Here is a 24,348-nt window from a genome sequence, read left to right on the forward strand (position 1 = left end):
TCCTTTTCTTTTTTCTTTTTCTATTCCTTATCACTCTATTTTGTCACACCGGTACCAGTAGATTATTCCCTACATACGTATCCAGCGTCATCAAGAGGGTGAACAAGGAAATGACCAATATGAGCTATATGATATACAACTACGATGAAGAGTATATGCAAAGTTCGTAGCGGACAAAGACAGACGAATAGCTTAACATGCAATGATAAAGCAAACACGAATAGATATCTCGGGATAAAAAGAAAACCGCCCGCCGCCGTCATCCTTCTTCTCATCTTCGGGAATTCAGTTCATTTATGAGATGAATCGAACCTAGGTCTCAATGAGATCACCAGTCGACGACTTAGTTTGTTCAGGGACGCTGTTGTCCCTCGTGTCCTTGTTGGCGATCTTACGGGAGGAGCGAGCGTAGAATTCGTCCAGGACGCGCTTGGGGATACGGTTGAGGAGGTCCTTAGGGTAGATGCGGAGCAGGTTCCAGGCAATGTCTAGGGAGTCATAGATACTGCGCGATTCGTAGGGGGACTGGCTGATGAAGGTCTTCTCGAACTTCTCCAAGAATTCGAGGGACAACTTGTCTTCGGAGGACAAGGCTTCCTCACCGACGACTGCCTTCATGGCGGCTGTTGTGATAATTTTTGTCAGTACCGCATGGCTTTTTGGGACTCATGGTGGGGGTGACTAACCGGCATCTCGTCCAATAGCGTACTTGGCGTACAGCTGGTTGGACACATCAGAGTGGTCCTTACGGGTACGACCCTCACCAATGGCAGACTTCATCAGACGCGACAGGGATGGAAGGACGTTAATTGGGGGGTAGACACCCTTGTTGTACAGCTGACGATCAATGAAGATCTGGCCCTCAGTAATGTAGCCTGTCAAGTCGGGAATAGGGTGGGTGATATCTGATACAAGGTCAACACACTGTTTCTCTGATCGAAGGAGGGAAACACACCATCGTTAGGCATAGTCAGAATAGGAATCTGAGTGATAGATCCATTACGACCCTCTACACGTCCAGCACGCTCGTAGATAGTGGACAAGTCAGTGTACATGTAACCGGGGTAGCCACGACGACCGGGCACTTCTTCTCTGGCAGCGGAGACTTCACGAAGAGCATCACAATAGGCCGAAAGATCAGTCATGATAACCAGGACGTGCTTCTCCAATTGATAAGCGTAATATTCGGCGGTTGTCAGGGCAAGACGAGGGGTAATGATACGTTCAATGCTAAAGCAAATAGTCAGTATCGCATGTACAGTAAACGCAGAAGGACCCCGAGTATTGGATGATGAACGTACGTAGGGTCGTTAGCCAAGTTCAGGAACAGCGTGACACGCTCCATACTGCCGTTCTCCTCGAAATCACGGGTGAAGAAACGGCTAGTCTCCATGTTAACACCCATAGCGGCGAAGACGATCGAGAAGTTCTCTTCGTGTCCATCGTGGACGTCCTTAGTCGGCTTGCCGACCAAGCCAGCCTGGCGACAAATCTGGGCAGCAATTTCGTTGTGTGGAAGACCAGAAGCGGAGAAAATAGGAATCTTCTGACCACGGGCAATAGAGTTCATGGTGTCGATGGCAGAGATACCGGTGGAGATCATTTCTTCGGGGTACACCTTTACACCATCCCGTTAGCGATCTATAGCTCCGTCATCGAAACCACTAGGGCATAGCGGGCGCATACTCTCGAGTAAGGGTTAATAGGTTGGCCGTTGATATCCAAATAATCCTCCGCCAGCACCTTAGGGCCCTTATCAATGGCGCGACCCGAACCATCGAATACACGACCCAGCATGTCCTCCGACACACCCAGCTTTAAGCTGTGGCCGCTGAACTCGACCTTGGTCTAAGACAAAGTCAGCATGACGATCCAGCAAGGTGTGCAACAACCCAAAAAGATTATTGCCGTTGTAGTATACCTTCTTGACATCAATACCCGGAGTACCTTCGAACACCTAGCCGGAAAGCCACGTTAATGCTCCGCCCGAAAGCAACTTGTATTAAAAACTTATGTTCTAGAGTAATTCGCACCTGAACGACGGCTCTGTTTCCTATTCACCGGATATCTGAGTTAGCTTCTCTGATCGATCCTGCCAGGGCCTCTTCTGGATAAGCTCAACATACCTCTAGCCTCCAGGACCTGACCAGACCGTTCGGTACCATCAGGAAGAGTCAGGGATACAATCTCGTTGTATCGGGGAAATTTAACCTAAGCCAACACCATTGTGAGCTTAAATACTTGACATGAAAGCTTCTTCAGCTTGTCATCTAAGACACAGTGGAGGGGCATACATTATCCAAGATGACCAGCGGTCCGTTAATACCTGCGATCGTATTGTAGCGAATACGAGGCTTGACGGAAGTCATTCTGGGGTCAACGAATTCGGACGCCATGGCTGCAGAGTTCCTGACCAGCTGCCGAGAATGGATACAGGAGGGGGCCGCGAAGGAGAGGGTGGGGAGTGAAGGAAGAGGAGCTCCTGACGTCGGGGCCAAGTGAGATCGTACGTAGTCCGATATGATGGCTGGTCTCCGCAGTCGTTGGGCGGTGACCCGTGCACGTGATACCAGCTCGAGCTATGACATCGCCTACAAACATACACATTGTTACATATATAACCGATGAGACACAATTTTAGCTGTCTAGGGGACTCGTCCCAACTCATTATGTTTTATTCTGATATTCAAATGTCATGAGGATATCCTTGTGCTGATCGTTGTCATATCAAACTGACCCCTTAACCACATGGAACTATGCGTGTAGGGACGCCATTCAAAAAAAAGAAGAAATGAAAAGAGAAAAGCAGTATTCATGCGATGATAAGAGAAACAGAAAGAAAGATAGGCAAAAGGGCATCTTCGTCCATCATGGTAACAATAATTCATAATCATACAGGTTGAGAATTGAAGGTAAATGATCGAGAAAGTGCGTGAAAAAAAGACCTGCGCCGTGTGGCTAGAAACCGTCCAGCTATCCGAAATGCAAACGCGAGAGGTGTGCTGTCAACCTAATCCACCTTTGCCATTGCAAGCTTCTTGGGTGTTGACAGATTATTTGACAAACGAATGTTCGTCTTCTTGGTCTTGGATTGCTTCTTCAGCTTCTTCCGGGCAACCATGACCGGAACCGAAGAATGCGTGACCAAATAATTGGAAAATGACCCGAGAAGTACACTGCAGGGCATTAGCTTTTGTAGGTGCTTTCGAGTAGGATGATGAATAATTACCCTTTCAGAGCGCTCCGGCCCCTGGCGCCGACAATGACCAGGGTTGGCTCAAGCCCATCGATCTAGAAAACAAGAAAGATGTCAGTCGCTTCGAGTAAGGGCAAAGGGGAAAAGGTCCATAGTTGCACCACGTACAGCTTCGGTAATCATATGTTTAGGGCTCTTGCAATGGATCACCTCAACGGCAACCCGTACTTGTAACAGAGTCTTTCTGAGGAGTCGGACACACGTTTGTGAGATAACTTCAACCGCATGAACGCGTTCGGACTCCGCTTTGGACATCCCCCGAGAATCGACAGAGCCGGGTTTGCTGTCTGTTCCAGAGCCCAGTCGGCTCAAGAGCGCACGCGATAAATTAGTGGACGAATCGTTTTGCGATTGCTGCGCCGTCTCTTCGGTCTGCGACCCCACAACGGCCGCAGCATCCTGCATGGCTTTGGCGCCCTCCCCAATTTGAACGGAGGTTGGCGCACCGGTCTCTTCATGAATAGCACAAACAGCAAACATCGTGTCGCCATCTCGAAGGATCGTGCCGATCGTCCATTCCAGGGCATAAACGGATTCTTCACTGAGGTCCGTAGTTACCAGATACTTGCGCTGTCGGCGACGACCACTTTCCGTTTGTTCTGATAGGCCGGTATAGTCACCGCGGATGATAGTCCGGATAGACCTATTGTGCACGGAACTGTCAATGGTGGACATTTGGATTCCGAGTTTTTGCGCCCGTTTTATGTCGGACAACTCCGCCTCATCTTCCGATCCAAAGGGGGTATTTGCCGCCGAAGCAGTGTCGAAGCTTGTTCGAGGATGAACCTCAGGCTTCTTCGGGATTGGGCCCTGTTTCGCCGAATGAGTATACTCCGATTTTTCAGACTTGTCGTCGGGGCTATCCGCCGAAGCTTCTATTGATATGTTAGTGATTACATAAGAGATAAAAGCGAGCAGAGGGGCACATACGCTCTTTCGAATCGGTCGTTGAGAAGCTTGTTTCATTGTCCCCGATAGGAGTAGCACGGTCTGGCGTTTTCTTTCGTCCACGCTCGGAACTAGCCTCATCATCGCTCGAGGTAGAATCATCGACTTCCTCTTCACTGGTTTCAATTAGGTTATTTTCGCTGTCGTACATGTCTTTCTCCAAACGTTCATCTCCAGGCGTTGGCGAACGGACATCGTCGTCAGATGATTGGCGGCGAGCTGCCGGTCTAACAGGTTGCTGTTTACTAGCGCTCTCTATCTCCGTCGGCTTCGACTTTTCTGCTGTCGGCTTGGTCGACTGGGATGCCGGGCTTCGAGAGCTCGGGCTGAGCCAGCGATTCTTTGGGGACAAGCGCGAGTCCAACGAGGTCCCGCGCGCTGAGTTGTTCCGTGACGAGCTTCTCCCTCTCGTGAAACTCGGCAATCCGACCCGTATATCCAGACCGGACATCACCGCTGCCATGGCGTTCCTGCCCTGCAGGGCCTTGGTGGGCGGTTTTTCCTGTGCCTGGCTCGCACGCCGTTGAGAGAGGACACTAGGCGGCATTGTGACTGAATCGTCCCAGCGGATACTCGGCCGGGGTCTATTATTATTATCGGTTTTGCTATCCTTGGTGACCGAAAGCGGGTCGCTGGATCTGCGGGGAGCGTCCTCGGAATCAGTGGAAGATTTCTTCTGCGGGAGGGGCGGGGGAGCCACGGCCGATGTCGTGCGTCGTGGGGTGGAAGTTTTTTTGACAGGAGGAGGTGCAGTGCTAGACGTAGTTGTGACCAGAGGTTCATGCCAGCTGCGTCGCGCGGAAGGGGGAGTCACGCCGACGCCAATGCCGGCGATGGACCCATGCCGTGGAGGCAGGGCCCCAGGCGATGGAGCAATATCCAGCAGGCTCCGCGCTGGGGCCGTCGGGGTTGTTCTGTGGTTCCGCCGCGAGCCCGTACCGTTGCGACCTTCATATTCATGAACAAGCTCACGGCGCTCTTCTTCCAGAGCGGTTTCCAGCGACATTGCGGCGGGTTTCCTACTGTAGTAGTGCTGCATCGTGGGTGGCGCCGCTGCGGCGGTTGATAAGCTGTGGAGAACCGAGTCGTACCAGAATCAAGAGGCTGGCCAAACAGCTGTGGAATGTGGAGATCGACCGCCTAATGACGGCTTTAGCTCGGGTCTGGACGGGGGCGTCCGCACTTCCGCATTCAGCGGCGGACGCTGTTTGGTCGTGCTAGTATAAACCGTATAGTGTGCAAATTGGAGGGGGGGGGGGGGGTTTGGTTCTGAAGAAGATCAACAAAACCACACTGTGGGTTGTTTGAAGAAGAAGAAACTGTCAAGTCGATCCAAATGCCACCACCGTCTTTAGTCGGTAGTTTTAAAAACTCAACGACTCCTCTTCCACGTGTAGGCAGCCGTGTCTATCACGGGCGATCTTCCACTAGTTTCTCTCCGGTCGCTGCCAAGAAGAGGAGACTTGTTTTGGCTTGAATCACAATGGTCCTTGGGAGGGCTTGTTTAGGGTGAGGAGGGACGTCGCCACTACTATGGTGGTGGTAATTCGAAGCGACGACGATTGGTGTTCAAGGAGTAAGAGGGGTTATAATCAATTATTATTGGGCGCTGTTAAGCTCGCAAGTTTGTCTGCAAGGGACCTTTTTTTCAGTTAGCACCCATGGCAGGAGCTCTCCAGCGTCCAGAGGGTCTTCTTCTGCTTCTTTGTCCCCGAGGAATCCACTTTCACGACCGTCGGGCCACGGAATGAATCAAAGAAACTTCGCAGTGATCAGCAACCAGAGTCGATGCCGCAAAGGATATTTGACAGAAAGTTTCAATGCAAAAAGGGGATCAGCCGAAAAATCCAAAGACAAGAAAAAAGTAAGAAAAAAAAAGGATCCCAGAGAACTCAAGAGGCACTCACCAAGAGCTCGGGCATTTATGGCGGGGCAACAGCGAGAGGGATTTGATCTGGGTTTCTGAGGGGAGAACCGAAAGGGGGGGAAGAATAAAACATAATTTAGACAAGAAAAAAAAAAAGAAGAAAAGAAGATCCAATGTCAAAAGGGCTGAACTCTATGCCGGCGATGTCATGAGTATCACTCCCTCATTTGGTGTCACTTCCAATCCCTTGCGTCTATCACAAGGTGCATGAAGACGAGACGGTGGCTTAACCCGAGTGAAGTTACTAGGATTTCAATGGGTACCAACGCCGTTACACGAGAATCAATTGTAGCCTAATGGTTCATTCACGCCATTGCCAATCATCGCCTCTTCAAGAGGAATCTAGATAATAATAATTGACCAGGGATGGTACTGCTGGCTCGTATTACCCTACAACTGTCGGGACTCTATGTAGATGTAGAACAATGGGCTCACGGTGCGCTAATCATGATGTTAAGATGCCCTTCGATAGAACTACCAACAAAAAAAAAAAAAAGGAGTCATTAGTTTCGTCTTTATGACATATGTCTTGTAACATGAAGAGTCCAGGTCGTTCGAATCTCGCTGTATGACGACGAAGTTCCCTAAAATAAAACAACCAGCAGGACCAAGAAATATCCGTATGGGTCTCCCAGAACTCCTACTCCAGAAAAACAATGGCCAGTATCAACAAACAAAAAGAAGCAAGAGGAAGTTCCAAAACAGCCAACGGGGTTCTGTCCACGCGCATCGCTTATGTAGCCCTCTTCTTTTTCGAGCTGCGTCGAGCTGCGGTGGCTTCAAAAGCTTCTTCAGGAGGCTCCTCAAATTTCGCCCCTCGTTTCTTGCCAGGGGCATATTTCGCCTCGAGTTTATCAAAGAAGGACTCGGCACGGGAAGCCTGTCGCTGCTGAATCAGAGCGACTAGATCGCTGTCATCCATAGCAGAGGTCTTCTTTTTCTTTCCCTTCTTCGCCTTAGTAGTCCCCTTGACTTCTTCCTTCTCCTCAAGTTCTTTAGCAGCCTCCTCGGCCTCTTTGGCTTCCTTCTGTGCACGTTTGAATCTCTGCTGTCGCTTCCTTTCCGGCTCCTCAGAGTACTTCTTGTACTTCTCAACCTTGCCATCGGCAATCGCCTTGTCAATGAGGGCGCGGAAGCGTTCATCGTCATCAAGCACGTTACACAACATTACCGACTCATAAATCTTGTCCATATCGCCTCGGTATTTCTCAAACGCCGCGAGCAGGTCGCTCTCTTCCTCTTCCGAGCCCTGATACTCCTGCTTGAATTTATCGAGCGCCTTTACATCGATTGCACTCGAAAATTGTTCACGATAGAAGTCTGTCCAGTTGAAGTCGTCATCCTCGTCCACTGCCTCGGCGGTACTGCCTGTCAGGTCGAATCGGCGGCGACGTCGCTCGTCCGACAGAATCGCATAGGCGAAGGCGATCTGCTGGAACTTCTTGTTTGCTTCTTGTTTTTGATCCTCGGGGGCCTTGTCTATTGTATTGTTAGAATAGGGTCACTTTTCTCACGGTTTTCTTATTCTGAGGTATCAAGTATAAATAGTACACTCAGGCCAAGGATATGTAAATGGGCGTTACTCACCAGGATGATGCTTCAACGCCAGCTTCCTGTATGCGGATTTGATCTGATCTGCAGTCGCATCCCCTTGAACCCCCAAGGTCTCATAGAGGTCAGTCTCAAGGGGAGCCTCTTCAGGGATATCGGGGACGTCATCTTCGTGTGGCATAATGAAAGGTAGAAAGAAGTGTGAAACGAAAGCCACAGAATAGATAATGATCACAGCTCACCGCCTCCCAAAGATCCAGTAGGACCGAAAGAGCAGAGAAGGAATGGGGGCACAGGACAAGAAAACACTCACAGAGAAGGCGAAGTGAATTGATTCACAGCAACAGACGCGTTGAGACGCGCCCATTGGGAAAACCATTTTGCTTACCCAACTGGGTTAGATCGGCCAATGGAGCTCTCCCCGCCTTCGATGTCATTGATCTTTAATTTATTTCCGTTTAGTCTTTCACACTTAAATTTATTTAACTTCGGTTCTCTGATGTATATACCAGTTTGATACCTTAAATCGTTGTTTTCTCTCCTTGAAACATTGCTATATATATATATATATACATATTTTCTATACATGACCATCATGCAATCCCCACACGTCAAATACCTTCGAGAATGCCTCTCTCTGGCCGAAAAATCCCCACCCCGCCCGACCAACTTTCGCGTCGGCGCCATCCTCGTCTCCCGCAAAGAAGGCGATTACAAGACTGAAGACGACCGGATCGTCTCGACCGGCTACACAATGGAACTAGCGGGTAATACACACGCCGAGCAGTGCTGTCTGTCTAACTACGCCGCCGTGCATTCCGTGCCAGAAGACCGCGTGTGGGAGGTATTGCCATCTGAACCAGACCGAAAGCTAGTCATGTACGTCACAATGGAGCCATGCGGGAAGCGACTGTCGGGCAATCTGCCATGTGTGCAGAGGGTTATCCGGACTCGTCAGGGGGATCGCAAGGGCATCCAGAAGGTCTATTTTGGGGTCAAGGAGCCGGGGACGTTTGTCGGTGGCTCAGAGGGGTGTAAGATGTTGACCGCGGCCGGGATTGATTGGCAGGTTGTCAATGGACTGGAGAAGGATATTCTGGAGGTGGCGGTGGCTGGACATGAGAATCGCGAAGAGGAGGTCAAGGCCGCTTTGGACACAGTTGAGACCAACCTAGATGACATCAGCGACGACGAGCGGCGCAGACAGCAGGAAGCGCAAAGGAATCCAAAGAAAAGAATGGTGGAAGCCAACTTGCTCAGCTGATCCAGCTGTCCTAGCACGAGATACATGCGATATGACGGAGCATGAATGATAGTTAGAGATAACGTATTATACATACTACTAGTACATACTACCACCTGCCTGACACTGCAGCTATGGTGGCCCCCTCGCGTGAAACGCAGTCACATGCCTCAACAATCATGCCAACGTTTCTTCCAAGCTCCAGGGTCAGCCGCTATCCCTGCGCCGAGAAGGATTTAGTTATCTGCAGCTTTCTCTTGGCATTGATGGCATCGATTGTGGTTGAGCTGCAGCAGTTAGCCATTATCTTATCTTACCCCACATCTTTTCCGCCGGAAAAAGGCGTCTCCACGAATTTCCGCTGCATAACGACCGAGACATTGTACCCAAGGTCGCGTACTGCGCAGTACACTGTCCGACAGGCTAAGTGGATGGAAATTAGGGATAAATTACAGTCCTAGCGGCCTATATCATGCAGAGCCAACGACGACCATACCGCTCCCACAAAGTCCCCGCGTGTGAGCGCTGTCGCCGTTTCAAGCGTCGATGTACCGGTGGAACTCCAGACCAGCCCTGTGTGCTATGCAGCCTACAGGAAGTTCCTTGTATAATATCTAGTAGTCCTAAATCGTCGTCTAGGCCCCGCCGCGGAGTGAAGCATGACCAGCGACGTACCCAGACATCACGAATTGCACCCTTCACTCCCATTGATAAAGTACCGTCACCGGCTCCGGCCGATGGAGAAGTCGGCCAAGAACATATCGGGCGTGACTATCATGGCTCACCAGGTCAAGATCAATCTAAGGTCGAACTATCCATGTTTGCCAGTCCTGTCATCTCCGAAGACATAAAAATCCTGGAGCGATACATGTCTTCTAAATCCAGTTCGCTATCGACTGGAGAAAGAAGTGGGTCCTCGGATACTCCGATGGTGTACCTTAGAGCTCCCCGGCGGAGAGAAGGCCTGTCGATGGCAGCGAATCCGGGGAAGCGACAGAAAGAGATAGTATTGCAAGTCCTTCAACCGTATACCGATGAACTGATCAGACTGTACGCCAGCTACCCCTTGGGATCTATTACACCACTAACATTTGGTAAGGTATTTCGAGGAGATCCACCCAGCGTTCCCTCTCCTTGATGAGCAACTATTCATGGAGTTGTATAAAGCCGGCGACAAGCTGTCACCAGTCCTAGTCTGCTATTTCTTTTCCGTGTCCTTAATCCTTTGGCATCATTCGCCTGTGCTCAGGCAATTTCCGAAGCCGGACATATATTTTATATGGAACCTGGCTGTGGAGGCTTTGCAACAGGACTTTCTAGCCCCTGCATTGTCGACCATGTACTCGGTGTTATTGGACATGGGTGGGCGACCTATCTATTCCATGCTTGTGAACATCATCAACAACGGCCGAGCCGTTACCCTAGCTCAGACTCTAGGGCTAAACCGTGACCCGACTCATTGGAGACGGCCCAAGAGCGAAAAATCGCTGCGTATTCGTCTCTGGTGGGCAGTCGTCATTCATGACCGCTGGTTAGTGAGCTTCTACCTCCTTTGGTGATAATTTTCTCTAACCAAACTTGCAGGTCGAGTTTTGCCCATGGCATCAGTCCAACCATAACCAAAGCTAGATACGATGTACCCATCCCTATGCTAGAGGATATAATCACAGATTCAAATCAATCGGACACACGCATCAAAGCTGCAAACTCATTCATCCACCTTTGCACCCTCACCGAAATCCTGGGAGAAGTTCTACCACTAGTCTATGACTTAAACCTCAACCCAAAGGAGACCTGGAAGCAGATCCGCCGTTTCGAGACAGACCTAGACGAATGGGAAGATCGTCTGCCGAACTACCTCCGCCGTGATCATGACGAGAACACGAGAGTGTCTGGATCAAGCAGTCTACAACTAAGTTATCTTGCCGTCCGATTACTGCTGAACCGAATCTCTCTGCATGTTAGTAATCCCTTTCATGCTCAACACCACCTCCATGGAAAGCAATGCTAAAAAGTGGCCAAAATCAAGGCAGCAGCCCTATCAACAGACATCGACCGTCTCCAAACCACACGCTACCACCTCTCCCAGCTCCGCAAATCTGCCCAAGAGATCGTAAACTACGTCTGCTCCCTCACCAAAGCCCAATTACAAGAATTCTGGCTTCCATGTATGTACCCACCCACACGCCCCTCCACATTCCCTTGAAGTGCCCCCTCCCACATACCCCCCCCCTGACATCAAGACCACCAAATCCAGATACAGCCCACCACCTAATCTTAACCGTAATAATCCTCCTGCGTTGCACCATCGAATCAACGGACAAAATTATAATCTCAACCTGCAAAACAAGCCTCCAACACCTCTGGACGACGCTCCAAACCGCCGCCGAAGACGGCTGGGATCTGGCGACGATGTGCATCTCGCAGTGTAAGGAGTCGGTGTCGAAGGTTCTTGATGGCGATGTAAGGGGGCCCAATGTTGTTGGCGGTGAGGAGCACCAGCAGTTACACCAGCAGCAGGGAGGAGATGGGAGACTACTTCCTATTCAGGGCGATGGGAGGAGTCCTGCAATGCAGAGTATGGGCGGGGGGGAGTTGTTGCCGGATATACTTCCTTTTTCGAATCCGGATATCTCGTTCGATAACCAGTGGGATTTCGGGTCGTTGTATGGGCTGGGGTGGATGGGGATGGATGGATTTGGGGCTTATGAGGCCGGGAATCAGGGGGCATTTTGATTTGTTGTATGAGGATGTATTGTATAGAACGGTTATGGACTCAATGTAGGCATGATGTGTGTATTTTCATTGTGCAAAGGTATAGATACCAGAGTGTGGAAGAAACACAGGAGATCAATATCAATTAATCTTCTGACCCTGTCCCTCATACCTCCAATTACTGACATACGCGTCCGTAGTCCCCAATCCACCATTACTCGTAGCGTAAACTCCAACAAGCGTACCTGATGCCATCAGTACATCGTTTCCTTTCCAGGCAACCCAGAAAAGAAGAGAGAAAGGAAGGAAGGAAGGGACTTACCAGTAAACCTCCCGGTATCACCACTAACAATCCTCGAATCCGCATACCCAACGACGGCCTTCTGAGCCGGCGTCTTGACCGACGCAACAGAGAATTCATACTGGGCATCACTCACAGCTTGGATCTGGAACCGGATCGGCTCTCCCCTCCACCCCTCCGGAACAGGCACGATCTTTCCCGGAAGCGAACCTTCATAGTTCCCATGGCCTTCGACCCGGAGTCGGAATGCCGGGGAGGATGTTCCGTTTTGCGATGATAGTAATACGAGGCCCAGGTCGACGTGTTGGGCCTGGGTGAGGAAGAGGGTGACGCCGGCTTCTTCATCGGTGACCTGAGGGTCGAATGCAACGTCCACACTGTAGGTGAACAGAGTATCTGTTTGGCGACGGGTAATGAGAGTTATACCCTGGTCTGGAGTGAAGGACGCATCTCCCGTGATGTTGTAGAGGGAGGGTGTCAAACGGAGGGTATTCGGGTGGTCCGGTGGAGATACAGCGAAGTTCGAAGTCTGCGGATACCGCCAATACAAGAAATGAGAAGGGATCGAGTCTCCCGGAGCAAAAGTAACTTTATCTGGCTCGTCGACAAAGTGCCCGTCGCCTTTTACGTCCTTATTCTCTCGAGGCAGCGGTCCTCGCATCTGGCCTCGCACCGGCTGGACAACGGGCCACTCTCCTTCGTCCCAGGTAGCAGGGGCCAGAACCGTCTCGCGGCCCATGGGGTAGTTCTTCCATTCGGGTCCGGACCGGGTGCTGAGGGCCACGGCCCACCAGTTTCCGGTCCCATCTTGGAACAAGTCGGCGTGGCCGACTGTTTGGAAGTACTGGGTCGTATTCCTGTTCGTTAGGATTGGATTATGGGGACATAGCTCCCACGGCCCGGTGCGTTTCTTGGAACGGACCATTGTCTCTGCATGGTTGAGCTCGGTGCCTCCTTCGGCGATCATCAGGTAATAGTAGTCGTCCTTGCGGTACAGATGGGGTCCTTCGGGCGAGGCACCCCCCGTTCCGTTCCAGAGGTAGGTTACGGGGCCGGTTTCCCCGGTTTGGAGGTCGAGGGAGTAGTGCTGGATTCGGGCGTCGTCAGCTGAGGTGACATATACGGTGCCGTCGTCGTCCCAGAAGATGTCCGGGTCGATGCCCCGGACAGAGAATTCCAGTGGGTCGCTCCATGCGGCGTCACTGTAGGGATCCGATGAGGTGAAGACGAGGCCTTTAACCTCTGGGCCGAGGAAGGAGACTATCAGGTAGAAGGTTCCATCGCGGTAGCGGAGTGTTGGTGCGTAGATTCCTCCTTGTTGATTTGTGGTGTCGCTAAGGGATGGGATTTGGCTAGGTCTGTTGAAGACGTTGCTGACTAGTTTCCAACTTTGGAGATCTTTTGTGGCATAGATTGGGAGTCCGGGGAATGCGATGAACGTCGATGTCACGCAGAAGATTGTGTCGTCTTCCTTGACATAGACACATGACGGATCAGAGTGCCATCCGGGCAGGATTGGATTTGTGTATGGCGACAGTCCAGTTGGTTGGCAAAGGGTGGAAGTCGCCAATGCTAAAAAGGACAACGTCGAGAATCCAGGGGACCACATGATGCTCGAGAAGTGTTTACTGGTCCATTGTTGGTGTTGGAGCAAGCTCTATCAGCGACTCTTATACCTGGGGGTAAATTGTGGGGAAATGGGGCTACTGCCGATCATTAGATATTGAATCCAGAACATTAACCGATTGACGCACAACGGCATGTGTATTCAGGCTAAAAGGTTGACTGCCTTGTATGGATGAATATAAAGCCACTAATCAACTTGTTACCCCGCGCATCTGTGGGGAACAGGCAAGAAAATCGGCCGATATGGGCAGGGTAAACATGGATTCTTTCGGGACAGTCAGAGCCGAGTACTCGGGTGTTGCGCTCTTCTCCTCATGTTCTGCTTAGGCCTTTTGCAAAACGCTTGACCAGTCTTCTTTTTTCATCCATTGTTCCAAACTAGTCATTGGGCAGTCTATTCCAGCCTAATCGCATCGTAAATGAGCACCGATTGCATGAAAGAGCTCGAAGATTGGAAAGAAGCATGGTCTAACTTACTTTTCGGATATCTACCGCATGCAGTAGCTCTCTTTCACCACCATCGTACCCCGGCTCGGTCGAATATGCAAACATGTCCCCCACTTCCCGACCAAATTCTGCATCGGGTGTTCGATCTATTAATTCTCCCAACGAGATCTGCCGATAGGATGCTCGCACTGAGTTCACCTCACTCCACAATCTCATATACTCCGCCCAGCTGCACGTCGTGCCTTCAGCCATGTAACTCTTCCCAGGCGGCATCTTAGCCACCGCGTACACAAAATGCCCCATATCCGCATTGACATGGAAATGAGGTACCACTGCGTCTGGAGCAGTAGGGAACGTCATCTCAATGGAGCCATCATTAGCTCTCCCGAAGTAAGCATCTGGGACCAGCTTATAGCTGGACATGAAATATCCCGTCTGCACGCAAGACATCTTCCGAGACAGCTCTGGGTGATTACTTTGCACGTAGCTTGGGAAGACGTCTGCCTTCGCATCAAAATGGTACAGCTCTTCGAATTTGCCCCCGCTACACCTCCCAGCGTGGCTCAACGTCGACACAATAAATCCATTTTCATCTAAAGTGTCGACAGTTGCTGCTGCCGCGTCGGCAATATTCTTGCCCTGTTGGTATTCAACATCGTAGGCGTACCTGCGGCAGGATATGCCCAGCTCAGCAGCCTTCTGCCGGCAGTCTGCTCGGAAGAACGGCTCCCAGTAATTGGTGACGCTGAAAATAACGTTGGCACCTGCAAAAGCTGACTTTAGGCTAGCCGCATCGTCGAGGTTAGCCTGGACAATCTCTATCCCCTGCGCAGCGAGCTCCTGGGATTTGCTCGAAGAGGGGTTGCGCGTTAGGCCCCGGACATGATAAGTGGGGTCCTGGAGGAATCGCTGAACAACAGAACCACCTTGATTCCCTGTAACACCAACGATGCAGATCGTTTTAGTGGGATGCATTATGCTGAATATAGTCTATCTCTATCCGGAATTACTCGCTGAGGCTGTATTTTCCGTGGACATGAACGCAGTTGGAATAATCAATGGAAGCTTTTGCCCCGCGTCGTATGGGAGATTAGGTGTGGGACCACATGATCCCTCATCACCTGGTTGTCGTGTCCAAGTGGCTCTTTAAAAACTTGGTGAGAATTGCTGGTTATGGATTGACCAGCGTCTTTGCTGTATCTGCTACTGCATTTCATTGCTCCGACTCTGGATTACCAAGGCAGTGTTCAACCTTTGACTGCAACACTTATATAAGCCTGAATTCAGCCCCGCTTATTGAGCTAAAGATTTATATCAAGATCCATCATTTATTCACGTTGTTCGCCGCCATCTCTATATTTCACTATGCTTTAGAAAGCATGCGACTGGAATGTCTCCTCTTGGATGACGGTTGAGCATCCACTGTTGGAAAGTAGCAATTTAGTCTAGTTTTTATCTTGAGAAACTAGGGAAGAAGAAGAAGAAGAAGAAGAAGAAGAAGAAGAAGAGGATGAGGAAGAAGAGGAGGAAGAAGAATATTTCACAAAAACAAAGCTCAATAATGGTCAATGGTTGAACTGTGAGTTACTTGCTATGGGCTAATAATGCAGCGCTCTAGCGAATATATATCATCTTCTACTATTACGAAATCCTTTAATTTCCCAAACCAATAAACCTTAGATTAGCCCTCATTTAAACAAAGTTCCCCTCAAATCTAAGTCAATATCCGCTCAGCACTATATAAAATCTCCCAAATCCTCACAAGAAGCTCACATATACAATAGTAATAATAGGTCACGATGAGATCTGACATCATACTGCAGCCTAAGGCACTACCAAAAACACCCCTCGATAGTAAACACACGTGACTAACCGATAGCATGATCGGCGCCTACCAGAAACAAAGCAACCCCAAGACCGAACCTCAACAGTCCCATCCCCCATCATCCACAGCCGGAAAAATGACCCGATGGCGACAGTCGACGATGGCGAACTCGTCTTTTACCCGGCATTCTGCTTCCGAGCATCCCCGACGCATTTCGCCTGGGTAAAGATGGGAGCAGTAGATGTGCATTTACTTAAAAGGAGGGCTGGATTTGAAGGTATGATTTTACCGTTATTTTCAACCGTTTTGTGGGTCATTCGCGGGTTTGTTGCTTTGCTTTGAACCTGGGTGTTTATTTTCGTTTTGGATTGTTTCCCTTGGGGAAGGAGGTGTGCTCGTTTGTTTTGATTGGGATTGTCGAATTGTATCCCAGATTTGAATGGCGCCGCTTCAATAAGCAACATGCACGGCCTTATTCTTTCAGGGCGCCGGATTTCCATATCTCATGTTAAGGATTCGTTGCTCGATTGTCGGTGTAGCATACATAGGTTATAGAAGACTACGTCTAACGTCCAATTTAGACCAATCCACATTCTTCTACATGAACCACCCTATCCGCTTCGTCTCTCTAGTCGGTATCATCGTCGCCAGGACAGAATACCCCACGCTAACCATCCTCACGGTTGACGACAGCAGTGGCGCAACAATCGACATCATTGTCCTCAAAGCTCCAGTTACCGATGACGATGGTGACCAGTCCGTTCAAAGCGGCAGAAGAGGGGGCCTGCAGTCTGCATGTGCGACTAAACATGTCGCAGCTACAAATAAGACAACCGTGGATACAACGGCCTTGGTCCCAGGTGTCGTGGTGCAGGTGAAGGGGACGTTATCGATGTTTCGGGCTACAATGCAGATTCAATTGGAGCGGGTTTCCGTGGTCCAGGACACAAACGCCGAAATACAATTTCTGGATCAGCGGAGTCGATATCTTGTTGAGGTGCTTTCTGTGCCGTGGAGTTTGGCGGAAGAGGAGGTTGAGCGATTGCGGTCCGAGGCGGATGATGAAGAGGAGAGACTTGAGGAGGAGCAGGAGAGGATAAAAAGACGGCAGCGAAGACGGATTGAGCGGGAGGAGAAGGACCAGAGGAGAATCCAGAAGTTATGGGAGCGAGAAGAGAGACTCAGAGCCAAGGAGGCTTTGTATAGCCGGGATGCTGGAGCAAAATTCATGCGTGAATTCGAGGAAAGAAAAGTATAGTACAGTCGAAGCAGTCATATTGAATGCTGTGTTGTGCCACCCTACCGAAAAAAAAAAATATTCTAGACTCAACATGGCTTGAGCAGAAGTATCACAGTGCCAAGAAAAGCACAACTTAATGATATGTTACATGCAGCGGAACTAAATAGACATGGCCGTAACACATAACTCATTGCAAGAAATGACTCGCTGGCCGCAAAAGCAAACAACAAATAAGAAAAATAAAGAGTGCATCATGGGAATCACTTTAAATTTCAAATCACGGCAGAACAGGTAAAGGAGGGGACAGAAAAAAGAACAAATGAAGATGCTAAAGCCACGATGGGGTTCGTTTCGGGTCATCACTTATAAGTATACGTCTTGTAGTCATATCCACTACCGCTGCCAACTGGGCCTCCTTGGCTACCGAGTGCGTCGCGATAGTAGCCTTCTTCTCCATCCCAGCTGCTTCGATGGGGAAGGTAGTCGTTATATTTGTTCTTCTCGCGTTCCCGTTCACGCTCTCGGAGAGACTCGTACAGTCGTTGGTCTTCATCGCGACTAGAGTCTCGGTAGAATCGATTGTCTTCACGTACGTCTCCTGAGCTGGTGGAGGCGCCAGAACGGTAATAGTGATTATCGTCGACTTCGTATCCAGAGTTACCATTGTATCCCAGCAAATCACCCTCAGAGTGTCTGTATTCACTACCTATCCGGGATCCTCGTGGCGGGCTCCCTGACCGCCTCATGGTGGTTAGAGGAGGCTGAGTAGTGCTTGGTCGAACGTAGGTAGGGTCAAGGCCCTGAGACTCTGAAGCTCTGGGCTCCGAGGAAGCTAAAGTATCCCTTGAAACGGAGCCTGCGGAGAACGAGGATGTATGTCGATGGGTAGGTTCTTGAAAGTCACTATACTCCTTTCCACCTCCTGGATGTACGGAGTATGGTTTCCTCTGTCGTTCTATGGGACGCGAAGGAATGTCGAGTTCTTCCTCGTCACTGTCTACCGCCGTGGAAACAGACGCCTGGTATGGCTTTCGTTCTCGCTCACTGTGTGAAGGGCCTGGAGCGGCAGTGGATGTGGCAGAGCCTTCGTGATGCGCTTTGAATTTCTCAAACTCCTTATCCAAGTCAACTCTGCAATGCTCCTGTATACACTCCTTGATATGTTCTTGCACCTCAGACTTTAGTATTTTTTCGAAAGGGAACAACGATTGTGGGATCTCCTTAGGAAACCTCTCCTTTCTGTTGTCTGGATTGCTAATAGGCATGTTCAGCACGGCTTTCTGCAGTCGCTTATATTCCGTCTCGGGGTTGACTTGTATCATCAAGGTAGCCCATGTCTCAAAGCCTCGCGGCGTGAGGCCAGGGATATATGGTCTATCATGGAACTGATTCTCTTCCTGCACGAGATGGTGTTCGGCTTTGACCTCTCGGAACAATCTCGAAACATGTGACGTCTCATCATCGAAGATATCTAAGTGGCAAAGGTTATCTGTGCCCACTCACAAAGAGTACCAAACCCAACTTACATTTCCAAGGATAATAGTCCCCTGGTACTCTGGTGTCTTCATAAAACCTTTGTAGCTTTGCGGGAAGTATGACTAGACTGTTTTTGGGTTCATAGTCTTCGATCTGGCATCAGGTTAGATGAAGAATTCATCAACTTATAGTAATACTAACCAAGTGAACAGCAATCCCACGCAAGACCTGAGTCAGCTTCTTAGTTGGCTTTCCATCCTCAAAAAGTGTCCCCCATATTCTTTCTAGCGTCGTCAACTCCGTGACGGTGGCCTCTCTCGACGGCGGTTTTGGTCGGGATTCCATTCTCTGGCTATGTTCACTCATCTGACTAGCTGGAGATCCTCGTCTCTCTGATGGCAGCGCCGGGGATGCTCTGGGTTGGAGATGGGGGCTGCCGGAGTATCCCGTGGACGGTGGTCGTGGTTGATAAGCGGGATTATCATAGGCGACGTGGGGCGACGAGACTGAAGTATCTTGTGTCGCCATGACCGGAGAAGAGGCGAAGTCATTGGGGTAGGTAGGATGTGCCTCAGTTGCCCATTGTTTGGGCGGCCGAGGCGGGGGCTGCGGGGCCTGGTATTGGTCGGTTTGTAGGTTCTCCAAGCCTGTCTCTTTGAGCTGTTGGATGACATTCGCCGTTATCTGGGTCAAAACCTCCGGGGATAGATAGGTAGATGTGTCAGCTTTGTGAAATGCGGAGTTAACAGCCTCGTTGATCCTCCCATTGTAGGGCTGTTGCCAGGTATGCGGCTGCGTTGGGGGAGGTTGAACATCCGCGTATGGATTTGCTGGGGGTGGAGGAGGAACTTGAGGTTGCGGCATATTGTGGTGCTCATGGCCATACTGAGATGGATAAGGCGGCGTGTAAGACGAAGCGCGGGGCTCGTTTAGATTCATTTGATTCGCATTGCCCGGTTGATAGGAAGGGGCCGGGTTATTCTGATATCCATCGTAAGCCATAAGGATAATGGTCTTGGGCGTCGAGTCGCTTGTCGTGTATTTCCTTCGCGAGGTGGTCGGATTGGAAGTGATCGATACGGTTAGAAAAGGGAAACGATAAATGAATCAAGCGATAAATTACGGCCGAATCGCAAGTGGCGAAGTCTTTGGTTGTACTACGTGGCTTTTGTGTGCGCAAAGAAAAAGAAGAGCGAAAAGAGTGACAAAGACCAAGTGACGATATGGAGGGGTCTTGCGGGGAGTGGAGCGTGAAACAACTCGGATGTGTGTGTATGAATGAACTTGAACCATCACACAGTTGCAGCTGCCCAGAGAAAGCGTGAAATGCAAAAGCCTGATAACAAAGCAGCAGCAGGAAAAAAAAATCATTGCATTGTTTTGGGATAGAGACAGAGAATAATAATCGTATAATAAATCATGAGGAACAGAAAGAGTTTAAACGTTGAACTAATTTGATCGCAGCCGCCAACGCCAGCCATACGTCACCGCCCATGCACATCTCCAGATGCATCGTACTTTTTTTGGTTCCTCATCTGTGACCCTCATCAATGTAGTAGCTAGCGCCGAGGACTCATAACTGGTGTGCTAATGTTGCGAGATGAATTGCGCGATGTATTGCGAGAGGCCGACGCTGCTTTGCTAGAGGCTCTACTACTAGGGGACCTTGAAGAGCTCGTTTTCTTGGAAGTGGTGTAATCGACCTCGTGGTCTTTCCACCAGCTCCTTCTCCTCGGAGTCACTGTCGTCCCAATCTTCCGTATCAAGATCTGCGGCGCCGCTCAACCCCAATGCTCGAGTCAAGAGCCATTGCATTTCTAACAGTTCAAAAGACGGCAGAGGATATTCATCAGGGTCAGTTGTTGTGATTGTTATAATATCCCCTGAATAAATCTGCTTTCCTGATTTACAGTTGAAAAGCTTAATCCTTTTCCCGGTATGACCGAGATTCGATGGGGTAGATGGTATTGTCTTAAGATCAATTGTCTTTCTGTGTTTTGATATAGGGATCCAGAAAAACCGTACTGTCAAGATTTTACGGTTGACAGATACTTCGAGTGGCTGTAAAGTAAAACGAGCTCTGCCCCACAAACCATGAGAGTCCCGGAGAGGCACAGAACATTCTGTAATATTCCGTTTTCACCCATGACAGCATTCTTCCATTTCTGGATCGTATCTAGATGCCAAAAAGATTCGAGATACTGCAAAAACAGTTCCTGTTCAGTTTTTGACTTGCCCATCATGCTGTACGGATAGATATGTGCGACTTCAATAGGTCCTTCTTTACCGGTGAGTACACAACATCTATCCCGTATGACGCACTAACTAGTGTTAGCTGTGCTTCTATGTATACTGTGACAGGTAACAGATACAAACTTACCATTTCCTTTATGGACTCCGAGCGTTTTCTCTTTAGTGTTTTCGCTGGGTCTATATTGCGCACACGACTGGCCCCTTGGCATAGATTAGTATACTCAAAAGGTAGAAGGGTATATTACCTACACTGCATTAAGACCCGACGGTTGGGACCCGTTAGTGCCATTAAAAGTGGCCCTCTTTTCATACTACACAAATCCTCAAGTTATTCTATATCGGATAACCACAGCAGTGCCCAAGTTGTGCTTTCGAATTCCGGTACTATTGAGCCGAGCTTTTCAATCAGCTCACGTCGGCGAATATCCGATACCTCAGGCACAGCATCAGCATCAACAGCAGTGTTTTCTGACGCCACGATGATGTTAAGGGAACACAAAAGGTGTCAACAACAGAATGGGTGAGTGACGTCTGCTACTGCAGTCCGTCAAGACAGCAAAGGAGCTGTGACGATGCAAATGATCCTTGGAACAATGACCGTAGACCACTGTATCTCATCCAGTAGGTGGTTGGACTGGAAGGTTGGTAGGAAGCAGATCAGCAGGAAGGTTCAGAGCAGATCAGTGCCGCGAGCTTTGACAGGAGCAGCAATGGTGTTAGGCGATGAGACATAGCGATAAAAGAGAAATAGTGGAGGGGAGACAAATTTAACAAATTTACAAGTAACAGACAACCCGCTTGATGAGGATGTTGTCTTAGGATGTGAGTACTAGTACTAGTAGTAGTACTATTGTGTACAGTGTGTCCGTATAGTACTGTAACCCTGGAGGTGATGGATAAAAGGAAGGGAAGGAGGGCGAGGATTGGAGGCATCGTGTGTGGGTCCGAGAATACTAAGCGAATCAGGTAACAAGGGCAGGGGCTCGGTGGGTCAGTGGGGATGATCGACTCCAGCAGTGACGCCATTTCATAGGCCTTATCTAAATTTTGATTGATTTTAGAGCTTTAAATAGCTTCATTTATGAATGATTTAATTGCTTGAAGTGCTTTATTTTCTAAAATTTCTACCTGCCACTCGGATCCTCAGGGGTAAGTCAGTAGACCAGAACCAAGCCCCCCAAAATATTGACACGAAAACTCCTTTTAAGACCGATTTATATTTCTTCCAGGCCCTCAGAATGCCACGAATTCCATGGAAATTTGAAATTCAAATGACATATACCCTGGCTGAGCCAAAATATCATGAGGTCCTACAAGAGGTGCCTTAGGGGCTTGGCGGGTTAACCACGGCAATGTCCCATTTGGAATCAGTGGGTTGCTTTTACCGGACTCAACCACGGTTCCTGCTAACTTAGAGAAAATCCTCGATGTCAGCATGTTCACCCTTTTCATATGCCACATTCTCTCTGGTAGGGGCGGGGGTGCGTGATGTCCAGGGTTCGCTTCTCTCAACTCGCATTTTCTGGGCACAAGTGCGAGTCAGTTCTAAACCATTGTAGCGTCAATTATATCAGCCTTACCGGAATCTTTGCGAAGTTCGATGTTTTTTTCTGCGCTGAAGCTGAGGGTTTGCCGGCCCGAAAAGTATTTACTTGCGCAGAACTAGCCTCGATGCCCCAAGATGCCCACCCAGAGTGCACGCTTCTCGGCGCTGCGGTAGGCATGCTAAGGCGATGGGACATTCCCTGTTGGTAGTATCCAATATATTCACGCTCTTTGCTCTTAGTGGGAGGGTTGCCTTGAGGGCATTCGGGCTCAACCCAGACTCCGCCCCCTACGGAGTAGTCATCGTCATCCTCTTCCTCTTCCCCGTACCCAGTACTGTATGCGTAACCGTCGTCTGCCTGGCTCTTCGAGTCCGTTAATGTGATGAAAAGTTTGTCTACGCAAGGTAGGTTAATCTTAGTAGGGGACTTACGGACGTGGTAGTATCTTGAGCGGTGGACATATCGCTTTCTGCTAGCAGTTTTTGTTCCTCGAGAACAGGCTCAGTTTCCGTATGGTTCTGCACACAAGCCAAGCACCTCTATGAAGAACCACCATTAGCTTTGTAAAATAGACGCAGGAATGTTTTTCAAGACTTACTGCATGATCACGATCATGCCTCTGGTTCTTTGCAAACTCCTCAAGACCCTTGGTTTCGTCGCAAATGACGCACCGAAGCTCTACGGTCTGACCACCTACGCATTCTCTGCATTTGGCGTGTCCACGACCAGTGAGGGCTCGACCGCCTTTGACGACTATGGCATTTCGCAGGGCATCGAGCTGTCTCTTAGAATATGCGCTCTGCATGCGCATTTTGTTGCATGTCATGCACTTGACTCTGTAACAGAATAGCTGTAAGCTTCGTAAACTTCAGCTAAATAATGAAGGAGCCGTCGAACCTGTCGGGGATTACCACCCTCTCAAGCCTAGTGTTGTTAGCGAGTAAGTCCATTTCCTATGGGTCCGGTACGCAGACAAGGGTCAGCTTACTGTCTCTTGATAGCATCGCTATAGCCACCAGCATATGCGTTTCTCACTTTGTCGCCCATCGTGATATAAGTGGAAGACAAGGACAGATCTCAGAGGGGGATACGCGTGGAGCCAGACGAAGTGAAAAGGTCTGTATTAGACGATGACTAGGGGACGAGCTAAATAGTGATGCTGAAGAGATGATGTAAGAGTGTTAAAGATGAGTGAAATGTAGTTTGTGCTGGGTGGAGACAGAGCTCAAAGTTGAAATATGTGACTTAAGGACACAAGAACAGGCCAGCGCAGAGAATAGACGTGTTTTATAGAATGTTGCAAAGACGGCAATAAGCCCATTCAAGGTGAGGATTAGAGACCGTTGTGAAAGAGCAATGAATGAGCTTTTATTTTGACTAGAAGTCTACCTCTCAAGAAAGCGAGATGAGAAGAAGGGACCCGCTGGATGTGTGAGAGTAGTATTAAGATTCACCTCGCCTCCTGTTGCATTCACTCTGTTTGAATTCTGCCCATGGTAACCATATACATATTGTTTGGAGTGTTTGTGTGACAAGTATGCCAAACGGGAGGTATGCCTTAGATACACCCACTAGTACGTCGTGATAATTAAGTTGCAGAATATCTGGTCTCTAGGCTCCAGGTGAACATTCTCGTGGAAAGTCAGTTAGAAGTGGCTTTGGCTGAGTAAAATATATATCTGAAAAGAGACAATTTAATAAATAATTGAATGCTAATTAAATCGCCTTATTTGTTTATTGTCTGTAGTTTCGTCTTGCGTAGCAGGAAGTATACTCAGAAGCCCCAATAGCTCTTGGCTTTTGTTTTCTGAGACTCTTTGCAGTAGAAATGAAGCTTCCCCATTAAGGGCCAGATAAAGCTTTTTCGAGAAGTAAAAGTATTGAGAGCATGGAACCAAGGTAAGCTGGATCGAATCCTGTCTGCCCCAAGTGAATTCTTAATGTGCTTGCTCTGAGTTGCTGATGACACGTCAACCCAGGAAGCTTGTTGTCT

General features: G+C 49.3%; 10 protein-coding genes across 10 annotated transcripts; 3 read left to right on the forward strand and 7 right to left on the reverse strand.

Annotated features, from left to right (window-relative positions):
• Window positions 1-312: 312 nt before the first annotated feature.
• ABOM_006077 (H(+)-transporting V1 sector ATPase subunit B) lies at window positions 313-2,396 on the reverse strand (the record flags this gene model as incomplete). The annotated part of the gene is made up of 9 exons (XM_022533206.1): window positions 313-623; window positions 687-905; window positions 956-1,230; window positions 1,302-1,618; window positions 1,687-1,848; window positions 1,922-1,957; window positions 2,034-2,053; window positions 2,127-2,211; window positions 2,295-2,396. 9 exons carry the CDS (start codon window positions 2,394-2,396, stop codon window positions 313-315), a joined length of 1,527 nt encoding a protein of 508 aa, XP_022388578.1.
• Window positions 2,397-3,010: 614 nt separating this feature from the next.
• On the reverse strand, window positions 3,011-5,243 carry ABOM_006078 (universal stress protein family domain protein; the record flags this gene model as incomplete). Its single annotated transcript, XM_022533207.1, has 4 exons — window positions 3,011-3,176; window positions 3,230-3,291; window positions 3,365-4,131; window positions 4,187-5,243. 4 exons carry the CDS (start codon window positions 5,241-5,243, stop codon window positions 3,011-3,013), a joined length of 2,052 nt encoding a protein of 683 aa, XP_022388636.1.
• A 1,621-nt stretch (window positions 5,244-6,864) lies between these two features.
• On the reverse strand, window positions 6,865-7,863 carry ABOM_006079 (DnaJ domain protein; the record flags this gene model as incomplete). Its single annotated transcript, XM_022533208.1, has 2 exons — window positions 6,865-7,610; window positions 7,719-7,863. 2 exons carry the CDS (start codon window positions 7,861-7,863, stop codon window positions 6,865-6,867), a joined length of 891 nt encoding a protein of 296 aa, XP_022388575.1.
• Window positions 7,864-8,277: 414 nt separating this feature from the next.
• On the forward strand, window positions 8,278-8,946 carry ABOM_006080 (putative DRAP deaminase; the record flags this gene model as incomplete). Its single annotated transcript, XM_022533209.1, has 1 exon — window positions 8,278-8,946. One exon carries the CDS (start codon window positions 8,278-8,280, stop codon window positions 8,944-8,946), a length of 669 nt encoding a protein of 222 aa, XP_022388586.1.
• A 451-nt stretch (window positions 8,947-9,397) lies between these two features.
• On the forward strand, window positions 9,398-11,661 carry ABOM_006081 (Zn(II)2Cys6 transcription factor; the record flags this gene model as incomplete). The annotated part of the gene is made up of 5 exons (XM_022533210.1): window positions 9,398-9,975; window positions 10,025-10,456; window positions 10,510-10,885; window positions 10,955-11,093; window positions 11,183-11,661. 5 exons carry the CDS (start codon window positions 9,398-9,400, stop codon window positions 11,659-11,661), a joined length of 2,004 nt encoding a protein of 667 aa, XP_022388585.1.
• Window positions 11,662-11,781: 120 nt separating this feature from the next.
• Window positions 11,782-13,550, reverse strand: ABOM_006082 (glycoside hydrolase family 43 protein; the record flags this gene model as incomplete). The annotated part of the gene is made up of 2 exons (XM_022533211.1): window positions 11,782-11,885; window positions 11,963-13,550. The coding sequence occupies 2 exons, from the start codon at window positions 13,548-13,550 to the stop codon at window positions 11,782-11,784; spliced, it is 1,692 nt and encodes a 563-aa protein (XP_022388588.1).
• Window positions 13,551-14,035: 485 nt separating this feature from the next.
• ABOM_006083 (NAD dependent epimerase/dehydratase) lies at window positions 14,036-14,989 on the reverse strand (the record flags this gene model as incomplete). The annotated part of the gene is made up of 1 exon (XM_022533212.1): window positions 14,036-14,989. The coding sequence occupies one exon, from the start codon at window positions 14,987-14,989 to the stop codon at window positions 14,036-14,038; it is 954 nt and encodes a 317-aa protein (XP_022388587.1).
• A 994-nt stretch (window positions 14,990-15,983) lies between these two features.
• ABOM_006084 (OB-fold domain-containing protein) lies at window positions 15,984-17,097 on the forward strand (the record flags this gene model as incomplete). The annotated part of the gene is made up of 2 exons (XM_022533213.1): window positions 15,984-16,116; window positions 16,421-17,097. 2 exons carry the CDS (start codon window positions 15,984-15,986, stop codon window positions 17,095-17,097), a joined length of 810 nt encoding a protein of 269 aa, XP_022388582.1.
• Window positions 17,098-17,438: 341 nt separating this feature from the next.
• On the reverse strand, window positions 17,439-19,557 carry ABOM_006085 (uncharacterized protein; the record flags this gene model as incomplete). Its single annotated transcript, XM_022533214.1, has 3 exons — window positions 17,439-18,550; window positions 18,606-18,708; window positions 18,757-19,557. The coding sequence occupies 3 exons, from the start codon at window positions 19,555-19,557 to the stop codon at window positions 17,439-17,441; spliced, it is 2,016 nt and encodes a 671-aa protein (XP_022388581.1).
• A 2,662-nt stretch (window positions 19,558-22,219) lies between these two features.
• ABOM_006086 (uncharacterized protein) lies at window positions 22,220-23,402 on the reverse strand (the record flags this gene model as incomplete). The annotated part of the gene is made up of 6 exons (XM_022533215.1): window positions 22,220-22,330; window positions 22,389-22,718; window positions 22,787-22,894; window positions 22,954-23,191; window positions 23,253-23,279; window positions 23,344-23,402. The coding sequence occupies 6 exons, from the start codon at window positions 23,400-23,402 to the stop codon at window positions 22,220-22,222; spliced, it is 873 nt and encodes a 290-aa protein (XP_022388584.1).
• Window positions 23,403-24,348: the final 946 nt, after the last annotated feature.

The sequence above is a fragment of the Aspergillus bombycis genome, assembly GCF_001792695.1.
Source record: "Aspergillus bombycis strain NRRL26010 chromosome Unknown contig00049, whole genome shotgun sequence".
NCBI lineage: Eukaryota > Fungi > Ascomycota > Eurotiomycetes > Eurotiales > Aspergillaceae > Aspergillus > Aspergillus bombycis.